The 16219-nt window shown below is 36.2% G+C and overlaps 1 protein-coding gene across 4 annotated transcripts in view; it reads right to left on the bottom strand.

Annotated features, from left to right (window-relative positions):
* Positions 1 to 16219, bottom strand: part of HERC4 (HECT and RLD domain containing E3 ubiquitin protein ligase 4) — a 124678-nt gene that overhangs the window by 56160 nt on the left and 52299 nt on the right. For all 4 annotated transcript variants that reach the window (XM_076010031.1, XM_012762704.3, XM_012762703.3 and 1 more), the window contains one exon: positions 7134 to 7294. In XM_076010031.1, the coding sequence (XP_075866146.1) occupies positions 7134 to 7294 (161 nt within the window). The remainder of the gene's footprint in view (positions 1 to 7133; positions 7295 to 16219) is intronic.

Consider the following 16219-nt stretch of genomic DNA (forward strand, 5'->3'; position numbering starts at 1 on the left):
AAGCACCATGATCATATCTTAATGATGTATTCAAATTCCCTTTCATACTTATTTTTGCTTTCCTATGATGGGCTGAATTGTTGTGCCCCAAAAAACTCATGTTTGAGGCTCTAACTTCCAATACACTTCAGAAATGTGATTGTATTTGGAGACAAGGTCTTTAAAGAGGTGATTATTAATATGAGACCATAAGGTGAGACCCTCAATCCGATAAGACTCTTATAAAAAGAGGAAAAAATACAGTCAGCCCTCTGTATTAGAGGGTTCCACATCTGCAGATTCAACCAATGATGGATGGAAAATATTTAAAAAATAAAAAATTGCAAAGTCTCAGGATACAAAATCAATACACAGAAATCAGAGACATTCATATACACCAACAACAATCTAATTGAGAACCAAATCAAAGACTCAATTCCCTTCACAATAGCAACAAAGAAATTAAAGTACCTAGGAATATACTTAACCAAGGACGTAAAAGACCTCTACAGGGAGAACTATGAAACACTGAGGAAGGAAATAGCAGAGGATGTAAACAGATGGAAATCCATACCATGCTCGTGGATCGGCAGACTCAATATCATCAAAATGTCTATACTACCCAAACTGATCTACAGATTCAATGCAATACCTATTAAAATCCCATCAGCATTCTTCACAGATATAGAAAAAATAATTTTACGCTTCGTATGGAACCAAAGAAGACCCCGAATATCAAGAGCAATTCTAGGCAACAAAAACAAAATGGGAGGCATTAATATGCCAGATATCAAACTATACTACAAAGCTGTAGTCATTAAAACAATATGGTATTGGCACAAAAATAGGAATATTGACCAGTGGAACAGATGTGAGAATCCTGATATAAAACCATCCTCATATAGCCATCTCATCTTTGACAAAGCACACAAAAACATACGCTGGGGAAAAGAATCCCTTTTCAATAAATGGTGCTGGGAAAACTGGATAGCCACCTGTAGAAGGCTAAAACAGGACCCATACCTTTCACCTCTCACAAAAACCAACTCACACTGGATAACAGACTTAAACCTAAGGTATGAAACTATTAGAACTCTAGAGGAAAAAGTTGGAAACACTCTCCTAGACATCGGCCTGGGCAAAGAGTTTATGAAGAAGTCCCCAAAGGCAATCACAGCAGCAACAAAAATAAATAAATGGGACATGATCAAACTACAAAGCTTCTGCACAGCCAAAGAAATAGTCATGAAAGTAAACAGACAACCTACGGAATGGGAGAAAATTTTTGCATCCTATGCATCCGATAAGGGACTGATAACTAGAATATACTTAGAACTCACGAAAATCAGCAAGAAAAAATCAAATAACCCCATTAAAAAGTGGGCAAAGGACTTGAACAGAAACTTCTCTAAAGAAGACACAAGAATTGCCAACAAACATATGAAAAAATGCTCAACATCTCTAATCATCAGGGAAATGCAAATCAAAACCACAATGAGATATCACTTAACCCCAGTGAGAATGGCCTTTATCAAAAAATCTCCAAACAATAAATGCTGGCGTGGTTGCAGAGAGAGAGGAACACTCCTACACTGCTGGTGGGACTGCAAACTAGTTCAACCTCTGTGGAAAGCAATATGGAGATACCTTAAAGCGATACAAGTGAATCTACCATTTGATCCAGCAATCCCATTGCTGGGCATCTACCCAAATGATCCAATGACACTCTACAAAAAAGACACCTGGACTCGAATGTTTCTAGCAGCACAATTCATAATTGCAAGGCTGTGGAAACAGCCCAAGTGCCCATCCATCCAAGAATGGATTAATAAAATGGGGTATATGTATACCATGGAGTACTATTCAGCTCTAAGAAACAATGGTGATATAGATATTTTCCTGGTTAGAGCTGGAACCCATACTACTAAGTGAAGTATCCCAAGAATGGAAAAACAAGCACCAGATATATTCTCCAGCAAACTGGTATTAACTGAGTAGCACCTAAGTGAACACATAGGTACTACAGTAATAGGGTATTGGCCAGGTGGGAGGGGGGAGGGGGGCAGATATATACATACATAATGAGTGAGATGTGCACCATCTGGGGGATGGTCACGATGGAGACTCAGACTTTTGGGGGGGGAATGGGCATTTATTGAAACCTTAAAATCTGTACCCCCATAATATGCCAAAATAAAAAAAAAAAAGATCCATGCAGCTGTGCCCATTAAAAAAAGAAAAAAGAGAAAATAAAAAATTCAACAAAAAATACCAATAAAAAAACAATATAGCATAACTACAATTTATATAGCACTTACACTGTTTTAGGTTAAGTAATCCCAAGAAGATTTAAGGGATATGGAAGGACATGCATTGGTTAAATACAACTCTCATGAAATAGCTGTCGAATTTTCCTACATTTATCTAAGTTACGGTGGTATTTTGACTAATATTAGACAATAATAATATAGTATGACCAGTCCTACTTTCAGTTATTATTTAAAATGTTTTCTGGCACAACCTTACTACTCTAATTCACATATTCTATGCCAGTGGTTCTCAAAGGGGGCTGTACTTCAGAGTTACCTATGGAGTTTTATAAAAAATATGTATGTATAGATTCAATCCCAGACTTACTAAATCTCTTGATATTCTTGGTATATTCCTGGTATATTGGGTCTGAGGATTATTATATTATTTACCTCAAGATTTTCTGGTCTATAAAAGGTTATGCTCATCTATATTTATGTATCAGATTTAAAAGTTACCAAGTTCTTTGAAAATAGGTTTAATTATCTTTAGAAACATTTTATTTAATTTTTGGCATAATCCGTTTTGTACACCACAGAAACAACCAAATTTCCCTGTCAGTAGTATTATTCTTAATATGAACCTTCATTAGATCATACCACTTAATAATTATCACTAATGTTAGCCATAGTCATTTTAAGTCTCTGTTATCTATTAGTTTGTTTACTCTGATGCTTTCCTAAAGACTCTCCTATAAGCTACAGGCCAGAGTTTGTTTTTTAAACAAAGATGGAAAGTCTCTCAGCCCTCTGAAAAGGATTGCATATGGTACTTGAAACAACTTATATATCAAAGACAGACACCTGGGTACAGGCTTCTGAGGAGATCCCTCCTAAATAATTGTCAAAACATACCAGTGAGCTACACTAGGATTTCTTATACTCTTTCTTGTTAAGGTGTAGTTTCATAAAACTGCTAACCCAAGATCCAGTAGAATAAAACTTTATTACATAAGAATGAATGAATTAATGAAGAAAAATTTATTGTGGTTATCTGTCTGGAATAATGCTTAGTTTTGTTTTAATGTTCTGCTTTCTGGATAAAGGGGTCATTTCTCCTTTCTAAAGTTATCTGAACATCTAAAGTTATCAAAACTATTTTGTAAACTCTGCTTTGGTAAACTAAAAGGAAAATTTAAAAATGATACCTGATTCTCAGTGATGCCCAGAATTCAATGAGAATTCAAACTCTTACTAAGTCTCCCTTCTTTTATTAGTAATATAGTTATTTGCATAGGTTCAATAAGAATCTGTTCCCTTTCTCACCAGAATATAATTGAACAAATCAATTATACAACCAAAGACTTATCTTTAGCATCATATTTGAGAATGATGGTTATTCAATCAGATATGACGAGTCATTTAAGGAATGACTGTATTCATGGAAGTGATGCCTACAACACTTTCTGTGCAGCAAGGGATTTGCTCAGCAGGTCTGGGGTGTTGTTATGGGTTGAATTGAGTCTCCCCAAAATGTATATGTTGAAATCCTAATCTCCATTAACTCAGAAGTGTGTCCTTATTTGGAAATAAGGTCATTGCAGATATAATTAGCTAACTCAAGGTCATAATAGAGTAGGGTGAGCCCCTAACCCAATAAATATGACTGGTATCCTTATAGAAGGAAGAAATTTGGATAAAGACACACACACACACACACACAGACAATACTATGTGACAATGAAGGCAGAAATCTACAAGCTAAAGAATGCCAAAGACTGACAATAAACCACCAGAAGCTAGGAGACATGTAACAGATTCTCCCTTATAGCCTTCAGAAGAAAGCAACTCTCATTTAGGACTTCTAGCCTGCAAAACTGTAAACCAATAAATGTGTTGTTCAAGCCATCCAATTTGTAGTAGTTTGTTACAGCAACCCTAGCAAAACTAACTCAGTTGTTTAAACTTTACACATTCTAAAGAATGGTACCTCCCCCCACCTTGCTTGCCTCCAGGGAGATAACCTCTAAACCACTGGAATAGTCTTTGCTTACTCATGGCCTTGGACACACCAGACAGTTTATGATAACAATAGGATTTATGGTGGGGGCTGTGGGTTGACCTCTGGAGGGGCTGAAAACAGTAAATTAAATTCACATTTAACTAGTTTTTATCCTATACAGCTCAAGTACAGTGCAAAGGGATTATTAACAATTTTTATACTTTTTTATTGTGGTAAAATATTTATAACATAAAACTTACCATTTTAACTATTTTATATGTATAATTCAGTGGCATCAAATATATCATGTTTTGCAACCATAATCACTAATCGTTTCCAGAACCATTCTCCAAAACAGAAACTCATTAAATAATAATCTTCCCTTCCCTCCTCACCCCTAGCTACTGGTAACCACAATTCTACTTTCTATCTCTATGAATCTGACTTCTACATAGCTCATATAAGTGGAATCATATAATATTTGTCCTTCTGTGTCTGTCTTTTTTCACTCAGCATGTTCTCAAAGTTGATCCATACTGCAGCATGTATGAGAATTTCATTCTTTTTTATGGCTGAACAATATTCTACTATATGTGTATACCATTTTTTTTCAGCTATTCACCTATTGATGGACACTTGGGTTGTTCCCACATTTTGGCTACTATGTGTCAACAATTTTCTGATGAATCTTAATTGGAGCCAAAACCAATTTTTAAAGTTCTAATTTCTTTCCCATTTTAATGCAAATAATCTCATAGTCTGTAGTTCTGGAGATTAAAAAAAATGCATCCTTAAGTCACAACTTTATAAATGGAAATACATTATTCCTTATAGTAGCCATACCACTTAAAATTACAAAATCTCTTAACTACATTATTAACAATACCTTCTGTGGAAGAAACTAATAAGGTGAAACACCAACATGTCCCTAAGGACACAAGAAAAATAACAGGACTAAAATAAACGCATGCTCTAAACCTAAGAGTAACTGAAAGAAAATTAAGTCATAGTTTAAAAACAAAAGCACAAAATCAAATTCAAATTAGAAAAATGGTAATATCATATGCTGACCTTTGCCAAAAAGTAGAATAACTAAAAGTCTTTTAATATAAAAAAATTACTCAAGGCTATTCAAAGTAAAAAGTTATGGACCTTTGCACATGTCATCCTTTATAGTGATCATCCTATATAGATGATTCAGGCTCATCATTGTGAACGGGTAAAATCTACAATACATGCAATGTGCGCGCACACACACGATTCAAGTTTCGCATAACTTTACAGAAAACCCAGGATTCTGGTTTCCACCAATAGATAAAATAAATGAGAAAACAATTCTGAGGAATATTTAGGGATGGTAAAATATAAAAAGAGAAAGAACATCTTAGTTTCATCATGTCAACAAAATGAATTAGAAAACAGCATTCAAATATTTCAAACTCTTTAGTAAATTAATATCAATGAAAAAAAAATAATAGAACATAAAATAAAGGCCAGACATGGTGGCTCACACTTGTAATCCCAGCACTATGGGAGGTCGAGGCAGAAGGATCTCTCGAGCCCAGGAATGCAAGACCAGCCTGGGTAACACAGTGAGACCCCAGTCTCTACCCCAAAAAAAGAAGAAAAATTAGCCAGGTGTGGTGGTACATGTCTGGAGTCCCAGCTACTTGAGAGGCTGAGACAGGAGGATCATTTGAGCCTAGGAGTTAGAGGTTAAAGTGAACTGTCATCATGCCACTACACTTCCAGCCTGGGCAGCACAGCAAGACCCTGACTCCAAAAAAATTTAAAAAATAAATAAATTGAAATAAATACAGGTTTGGCTAAAGCAGCAAGGATATAAAAAGCAAATTTATAAATTTTAATATTTTGAATAAGTATTGATTCATATAGTTCAAATTTATAAAAATAGAAAATAATGTATAATTTAAAACTCTCATATATACCACAAAGAACTGAAAGCAGTATCTCAATGATACTTGGACACCCGTGCTCACAGCAGCATTATTCACAATTGCCAAAAGATAATGCAACCCAACTGTCTACTAACAAATGAATAAACAAAATGTGGTACAGGCATACCTTGGAGACATTTCGGGTTTGGTTACAGACCACTGCAATAAAGTGAATATACCAATAAAGCAAGTCATATGAATTTTTGGTTTCTCTGTTCATAAAAAGTTATGCTTACACTATACTATAGTTTATTAAGTGTGCAAAAGCATTACATCTAAAAGAAAAGTCTATGTAACTTAATTTAAAAATACTTTACTGTTAAAAAATGCTAACAATCATCTGAACCTTCATCAAGTACTAATCTTTTTGCCAGTGGAGGATCTTGCCTCAATATTGATGGCTACTGACTGATCACAGTTGGTGGCTGTATCAATTTCTTTTTCTTTTTTTGAATCAAGTTAAAGTCACAGAGTAGAATGGTGCTTGCCAAAGGCCAGGGGGAGGAAGGAATAGAGGGTTGTTGTTTAATGGGGATAGGCTTTTAGTTTTGCAAAATGAAGAGTTCTAGAGATTGGTTACATAACAATGTGAATATACAAAACACCACTGAATTGTACACTTAAAAATGTTTACATTTGCAAATTTTCTTATGTATGTTTTACCACAAAAAAAAACCTTTCTCCCACTGATATCTAGCCACCACTTAGTGCCTATATAATCCATCCTCTAAAGTTACTTTTATTACTTTATTTACTCAGAATTTCCTTCTGCACATACAAGTAAATATAAGCAAACCAAGCAATCATATATATTGTTCTATATTTTATTATTTTCACTTAATAGTATATCTTAGAATTCTTTCAAATCCAGAAAGTTCATTATGTAAGAGAAATATTTTAACAAGTTTAACATGTATAGCAAAGCTTTAATACAACAGAACTTACCAATATCTGGCAGACACTGTCCATTATAAGGGAACCAATTTCCTTTTACAGTGAAGGGACTTTTCCTGTTGCTTGTTGAACCAGTTCCCAGCTGTCCATTACCACCAAGCCCAAAAGAGTAAATTCGTCCTGATGAAGGAACAAAAGCAGAAGTGTGCTGCCTAGAGTAAAATGATAAAAAACCTCAGACTTAATGTTACCATCCAAACAATTTACATTGAGAAAAGCATAGCAAATATAGTCCTAATCTCTACTAAATGAATTCTATATCACACAGGTAGGCTGCATAAGCATAGTCCAGAAAATATCCACAAATGTCCAAATTTAAAAAGACCCAGATCACCAGGCGTGGTGGCTCACACCTGTAACCCTAGCACTCTGGGAGGCCAAGACAGGCGGATTGCTCGAGGTCAGGAGTTCGAAACTAGCCTGAGCAAGAGTGAGACCCCCGTCTCTCCTATAAAATAGAAAGAAATTAATTGACCAACTAATACATATACAAAAAATTAGCCGGGCATGGTGGCGCATGCCTGTAGTCCCAGTTACTCAGGATGCAGGAGGATTGCTTGAGCCCAGGAGTTTGAGGTTGCTGTGAGCTAGGCTGACCCCATGGCACTCACTCTAGCCTGGGCAACAAAGTGAGACTCTGTCTCAAAAAATAATAATAATAATAATAATTTAAAAAAGACCCAGATCTATACTGAAATTCCTTATAACAGATGATCCAGAACCAGAGTAGCTTCTATGTTGTCCAAGGAAGCCCCACTGCCCTTCTAGCCAAGAACTATGGTCTTGAATGCACAACAGAAACAATGTTTCCTTTCTCCTGGGGAAACTGATCCTTAAATATATGTACCCAGACTCCTCTGGAGGTACTGTGTACAGGCAAAACTATGAAACCACAGAATCATAGCTGAAGAAAACCCACCAATCTACTGAGTAAACTCATCTAACTCCCTCTGATGTTTCACTATGTTTAGGAATGGATTAAATGTGATCATCCAGGTTTAGGTTTTGTATTCCTCAGTATAAGGTTAATGTTATGTCTTCAATCAAGTCTGGAAAATTCTCCAGTAATATTTTTATAAATAATCTCTCTCCCATTCATTCCTCTCTTGTTCTAGAATAGAATTAGACAAATGTTGAACCTTCCCAATATATCCTACCAGTCTCTTACTCTCTCTTTTGTCTGCATGCTCTTATAAGTAATTTCCCCGAATATACCAAATCGCTACTTTTCTTTTTAGCAGTGTGCCCAACCTGCTGTTTTACTTATCCACTGAATTTTAAATTTCAATGACTATGTTTTAACCCATTTTTAGGTTTTTTTCCCAATCACTAGAAAAACCCTAGAAGGGTTTTTTCCCCATTAAAAACCATTTTCATAAGGTAAATGATAATAAGTATATGCACCAACCTGAACTACTTTGTATTAATTTCTTGGATTATGAGGTTTTCAAGTACAAACTCAAGCCCCAAACCTACTTTAGGACAGCCCTGTTGTTACAAATTCTCAGGGGAGTTCCATATCAGGAACCAGGCCAAGGACAGAAAAGCCTCCTTATGTCAGCAGGGAAATATTTCATTGTGTACCCTTTCCATGAGATGGTTTTATTGGGAAGACATGGCATCTCAGGTCTCACTTTCACGTCTATCAGGTCTTAGATTTCATCTCCTGCCCCAAAACCTCTTTGCCATCTGTAGTATATTTTTTATAAAAATAGCTGAAATTATTCTTCTCCCTATACCCATATCCTATACAATATGACTTTTACAGCTGTTGCCACCAACATGGGGATCCCCATGTCCTAAATCTGGGTACTAATCTACAGCTTGCTTTGGCCAACAGAATGCAAAAGAAGCAACAGTGCCTTAGTTCTGAGTCTATGCCTCACAAGTGGCATTCCACTCTTTCCCTCTCTATCTTTAGGAATCCTGCTCTACAATTGTAAGAATTATTCAAAGTTAGCAGATGAAGGATGATACACAATGCAGAACAGAGACAAGCAGTCCCATCCTAGATTTCCAAGTGCCTAGCCAGATCATCAGCTGATCATCTGAGCCCAGCTAAATCCAGACAAAATTACTGCAACACGGAATTATTAGATAAATAAATAACTTTTTAAGCCACTAAGTTTTAGGGTGATTTGTTAGCACTATAAGCTAATTAACACATTACCTAGACTGGCAAATTCTTTCAGAGTAGCTCCAGAGTCAATTTAAACTAACAGCTTTGGGTTTTAAATTTGTTTTTGCCATGGGGAATTTCCTTTACTGCCTGGCAAACTCACCTGTGCTATTTAAAAGGTGTTCTGATTCAAAAGAGTTTTCAGATTACTAGATTGCCAAAGTACTGGCAAACTAAGGAGAATCTAACCATCTTCTCTCAGAGCCAGATGAGTCAATAACAATCAAAAATTTTTAAAGCAAGGCTATCTTTTTTTTTTTGAGACAGAGTCTCGCTTTGTTGCCCAGGCTAGAGTGAGTGCCATGGCGTCAGCCTAGCTCACAGCAACCTCAAACTCCTGGGCTCAAGGGATCCTCCTGCCTCAGCCTCCCAAGTAGCTGGGACTACAGGCATGTGCCACCATGCCCGGCTAATTTTTTCTGTATATATTAGTTGGCCAATTAACTTCTTTCTATTTATAGTAGAGACGGGGTCTCGCTCTTGCTCAGGCTGGTTTTGAACTCCTGACCTCGAGCAATCCGCCCGCCTCGGCCTCCCAGAGTGGTAGGATTACAGGCGTGAGCCACCACACCCGGCCAAGGCTATCTTTTTAACAAAGGAAATGTTACATGGAATCCTTGCATATAAAATAGACAAATTACTATGGGTAAACAATTGCCCATATGGTTAACATTACCCATTCTGCCTCCCCTAAGCAGCAGCCACTGTGACATCTCAAAGGAACATATCAATAGTTTGAAAATTACTGTAATACTAGTTTATTAAAATTGCTCCCCAAACTGATCTACTAATGCAGTGGCTCTTAACCTAGGCTTCATATTGGAATCATCTAGGAATATACCTAGGTGATGGCATGTATTTTTTAAAACTCTCCAAGTGATTAGAGTGTGAAGCTAGGGTTTAGAGCCGCTGAATGAATGTAACTATCTTAACCTGTATATTTGATATAACAGCTCAAAAAGCATTGTATTACACTACTAGAATGTGAACTTTTTCCTTTTGGATGATATCCTGATGGACTCCCATTTCTAGTACTTCTTGACTACTTCCTTCAGGAGGTGTCTGACAATTATTCAATAAGGAAATAACACATATTTTGTATAATACCAACCACTTAAAAGTCAAATTGGTCGAAATACCAGATACCTACTAAATTCCTTAGATCTCAATATGCAACTGAAAATTCACCCTTGATCCAACAGGTACATGAATAAAATTGCTGAAAAGAACTGAGTTTATAAAGCTAAGAATAACTATTCAAATCATGCATATTTTAACTGTTAAGAATTACAAAACTGGATAACATTAAATAATTTATGATATTTCACAAGAGACGAATAAAATATTTCACCTAAAAAAAATGATCTAAATTTACTATCCTGTAGTAGTAAGCATGCACATTCCTATCATAGCCTGATGGTGGTTAAGCAGAATATATTCCCTAAACCTTAACTTTGGCCTTCTAAGTTGCTTTTGGTGTATAAGATTTCAGTGCACAATGTGATGCAAATAGAAGCTTGAGATGTACTGTGCAGTTGAGTTTGACTTCTTGTGCATTTGCCATCAAGAGAATAAAACACCCAGAGGCAGCCCACTGCTCCTCTGGAATGGGCCCAAAATGAAACATGTAACAAAGTCAACCCAGCTGAAACACAGCCTGGGCAAAGCCACCTCAATGAACAGGCAGCTTGAAACAGAATTGCCCCGGTTAACTTGTAGCCCAATTAAGAGCCACTCCAGCTAACCTAAGGCCTGAGAAAGAACCACTTTAACTGAACCACAGAGTAAGAAATAAATATTGACTATTACATGTCACTGACATGATTGTGCACAAAACACCAATACAGACATTGTAAATTTTATATCAGTAAGTTCAAAATTAGGCAAAATGAAAAAACTCTAAAAAAAATTTAATTTCTATATAATTGACTCAAGAAAATAACAGCTACCTTAAAGCCATTAAAGAAACTGAATAATGTGTTAAAAATTCTTAAAAAAAAAAAAAAATGCCAGGCCAAGACGGCTTTAATAACAAGTTCTACCAATATCTCAAGCTGTTCTATTTAAAAAAATTGAAAATAAGCATATATTCCCCAAATTATTTTATCAGACTAGAATAACCTTGATAATAAAACCTGGCTAAAAGAAAAATAAATTTATAGACCCAGCTCACTGATAAATAGAAATACAAATAATATTAAGCAAAATATGCACAGACCAAGCTCAGCACTATATTAAAAAATAATACTTGACCAAATTGAAGTTATTCCAGAAAAACATAGCTGTTAACTAGGAGAAAAAAAAAAAAATCAAAGCATTTGGAAATTTGCAGGCTAGTTGACTGTCTTCTTATTCCTGCTCTATCCCTGGGATACGGGTCAGGGGATGCAGACAGCAGAATCCTGGCTAAGCGGGATAAAGGAAGGAGGGAGGCCAGGCTTGGTGGCTCATGCCTGTAATCCCAGCACTTTGGGAGGCTGATGTGGGAGAATCACTTGAAGCCAGGAGTTTGAGACCAGACTTAGCAACATAGCAAGACCCCGTGTCTCTACAGAAAAATTTTAAAAACAAATTTTTTTTAATTTTTAAAAGCCAATCAAATTTAGCACTGGAGGGTTAAATACCAACTTTAGTGACACTAATGCTAATAAGTTTTGATAACCCACTACCATCGGACCAGCCAAAAACAATTTTGTAAAATTAGCCAGGTGCGAAGTGTGGTAGTATGTGCCTATAGTTCCAGTTATTCAAGAGGCTGAGGTAGGAGGATCCCTTGAGCCCAAGAATTGGAGACTATAGTGAGCTATGCTCATGCCACTATACTCTAGCCTGGGCAACAGAGTGAGACCCTGACTGTAAAAAAATTCTAGGGCCACCCCACTGTGCCTCATTTGTTCCCGTCTATAAAAGGGAAATAATACCCACTTCACGGAGTTTGGTGAGGATTAGAGAAACTGACACATATGAAGTGCTAGGAACACACAAAATGGCAACAATGATGACAATAAAGGGAGGGACCAAAAAAAAAAAAAAAAACTAGAAAGAAATCCATCAATATAATTTGCCACATTAACAGATTAAAGGAGAAAAATCATCTTAATATATGTAGAAAGTAGTATTAAAAACTTAACATCCATTCACACTAAAAAACTAGTAATAAAAGAGAAATTCCTTAATCTGATAAAGATTATCTATAAAAATCTTAGGACATAATACTGAATTGTGAAATACTGAAAGTTTTCCCACAAAGAAGAAACAGGGCAAGGATGTTTTAATCTTCAGCACTTCCAGTGAACACTATAATAATGTCCCAAGATAAGACAATTGTATAAAGAAGTTAAGCACAATAACAGAAATAATGAAACAAAACAGCATCAATTCACAGATAATATGATTATAGGCATGAATAAATTACTAATAAGAGTTGACCAAGGTGGCTATATTTAAAATCAATATACAAATATCAACTATTTCTACATGCCGATGATGTCTTAGTAGAATTTGAAATATAATACCATTAAAAAGTACCTAGGAATAAAATTACCTAAAGATGTATAAGACTTCTATCATGGAAATTTTAAAATATTTTAAGACATTATAAGTTTAGAAGTTGATTAGAAAAGTTAATAACATAAGGGTAACTACTCCTTCCCAAATTAACCTAGAGATTCAATGCACTACCAATCAAAATCCCACAAGGTTTTCTGGGAGAGAACTTGATAGACTGATGCTAAAATTTCTCTAAATGTAAAAGGCCAAAACCAACCAATGCATTCTTGAAGAAGAAAACAAGGACTCACTTTACCCCAAATAACAAAACTTATGATAGTGTCATAGAAATTATATAGTGTGTAAGTGGCACAGAAATAGGCATACAAATAAATAAGAAAGAGATCACAGAAACAGATCCATGTATACACAACATGTAATTTATGTTAACAGCGACACTACAGAGCAAGAGGGTGAAGCACTTTCAAAAATGGAGCTAGGCAGGAGGAGTCTTGGAAAATGGTGGCATAGGAAGCACCAAGAATCTGTCTCCTCACCTAGACAACAAGTGCACCAGCTGTATCTGTCTGATATAAGCATCTGGGAACTCTGGAGTCTATTCAAAGGCTTACAACTTCCAGAAGGAACAGATAAGTAAACAGTGATTAATTTCAGTTAATTTTAGCTCTTAGCACAGTAGCAGCTACCTATCCCTTACCCCTGTGTAAAGGAGCCATGAATGAGCATGTTCCAGGAACACCTTGCACGCAAACTTGTTGGAGCCAGGGTGGGCAATGAGGACCTCAATCAGATATTGAGAACTGGTGCTCTATAATCACCAAGGTGCAGACAGAGAGGTGAGCAGCCACTGTTGCATACCCTCCCATTCCTGAAGAGAGTTCCATAGGATTTGAAGGTTTGAAGGGCTGCTGCCCTTTTTCTCCTTAATTCTTTCTTTTTCCCCCCTTCATTTGTATCTTTTTCCCCTTTTGGGAGCCAGACATTTAAGGTCCAAGACATCTAAAAGCAACCACATATATGGAGGAACTGAGAAAGTCACAGTGCATACCCAGGGAAAGGTACAGGCTAAGAAAAGATATGCAAAGACATAATTTTCATGCCCCTGGATGATCCCTGACACAGAAACAGCCTACAACAATCAAAACACAAAAACAAAAATCAGCAAACCCTGGGGAAGAGGGAGAATCTGATTTCTAGAATTACCACATTACTAGATTAAATGTCCAGTTTTCAAAAAGCATCACAAAGCATACAAAAAAAAACCCAGGAATATATAAAGAAAAAGAAAATACCTAAAGTCAGGGATAGGCCAAAAACAAAAACAAACAAACAAACAAAAAATTAAAAAGGAGAAAGAAAAAGAAAATAAATAAATAGTAGAAACCATTCCTGAGAAAGACCAGATGGCAGACTTAAAAGACAAAGACTACAACAACTATCCTAAAGATGCTCAAAGAACTAAAAAAAGACATGGAGAAAATTAAAAAAAAAAAAGTATAAACAAAGTAGAAATATCAATTAAAAAGAAAAACTAAAAAAGAAATTCTGGAGTTGAAAAGTACAATAACTGAAATGAAAAATACATCAGAGAGACTCAAAGCCAGATTTGAGCAGGCAGAATAAAGAAAGAATCTGCAAACTTGAAGACAGGATAGCTGAAATTACTGAGTCTAAGGAACAGAAAGAAATATTAAAGAAAAGGGAAGAGAGCCTAAGGGACCTGAGGAATACCATCAAGTGGACTAACATAAGCACTGTTGAATTCCCAATAAAAGAAGAGAGAAAAAAACAGGAAAAAGATTATTTCAAGAAACAATAGCAAAAGCTTCCCAAATTTGGTAAAAGACATGAATATAAACATCCATGAGCCTCTATGAACTCTAAGCAGGATAAACTCAAAGACCTACACTGGGACACATTCCAACCAAACTGCTGAAAGGCAAAGACAGAATCTTGAATACAGTGAGCGAAGCTGTTCATCACATACAATGGATTCTCAATAAGGGCAACAACAGATTTCTCATCAGAAACTTTGGAGCCAAAAGTCAGTGGGCTGATAAATTCAAAGTGCTGAAAGGAAAACCCACTTGTCGACCAAGGAGCCTATATCCAGCAAAACTACTCTAAAAGTGAAGAAGAGATGCTCAGCCCACTTAGCACGTGATGGCCTGCACCACCTCGGGACTCCACACAGAGTCCCCACCAATAAGCAGGCTCTAACCAGACACAGAATTCTCAGCATCCATGACTATAAGAAATGAATTCCTTTTCTTTAAAAAAAAAAAAAAAGTGAAGAAGAAATTAAGACATCCCCAGATAAGACACTGAGGAAATTCATTACTACTGGCCCTGTACTATAAGAAATGCTGAAAGGAGTCCTGTAGGTTGAAATGAAAAAACACTAGACAGTAATTTGAAGCTGTATAAAAAATAAAGACCGCCTTAAAGGTAAACACAAGGCAATTACAAAATCTAACATTATTGTAACTCTGGTTGACAACTCCACATTTTTTTTCTATATAATTTAAGAAACTTATTCAAAAAAAATTATTAGTTTATGTTTTTGGACACACAACATATAAAGATATAATTCTGTGACATCAATATCTGAAAGAAGATGGAGAAAGAGTTGTATAACAGCAAAGTTTTTAAGTTACTAAAGTTAAGCAAGTATAAAATACAAATTAGAGTATTATAACTTTAGGATATTAAATGTAATCCCATAATAGTCACAAAGAAAACAGGTGTAGAATTACACAGAAAAGAAAATGAGAATTTAAACACTGTACTACAAAAAGAAAATCAAGTAAACATAAAAGATAACAGTAATGCAGAAAATGAGGGACAAAAAAGCTATAAGAAGGCGGGGCATGGTGGCTCACGCCTATAATCCTAGCATTCTGGGAGGCCAACACAGGTGGACTGCTCAAGGTTGGGAGTTCGAAACCAGCCTGAGCAAGAGTAAGATCCTGTCTCTACTAAAAATACAAAGAAATTAATTGGCCAACTAAAAATACATAGAAAAAATTAGCCCGGTATGCTGGCACATGCCTGTAGTCCCAGCTACTCAAGAGGCTAAGGCAGAAGGAATGCTTGAGCCCAGGAGTTTGAGGCTGCTGTGAGCTAGGCTGATGCCACAGCACTCTAGCCTAGACAATAGAGTGAGACTCTGCCTCAAAAAAAAAAAAAAAAAAAAGGCCGGGCCCGGTGGCTCACGCCTGTAATCCTAGCAAGGCCGAGGCGGGCGGATTGCTCAAGGTCAGGAGTTCCAAACCAGCCTGAGCAAGAGCAAGACCCCGTCTCTACTATAAATAGAAAGAAATTAATTTGCCAACTAATATATGCAAAAAATTAGCTGGGCATGGTGGCGAATGCCTGTAGTCCCAGC

This window comes from Microcebus murinus, chromosome 14 (genome assembly GCF_040939455.1).
Source record: "Microcebus murinus isolate Inina chromosome 14, M.murinus_Inina_mat1.0, whole genome shotgun sequence".
Classification (NCBI taxonomy): domain Eukaryota; kingdom Metazoa; phylum Chordata; class Mammalia; order Primates; family Cheirogaleidae; genus Microcebus; species Microcebus murinus.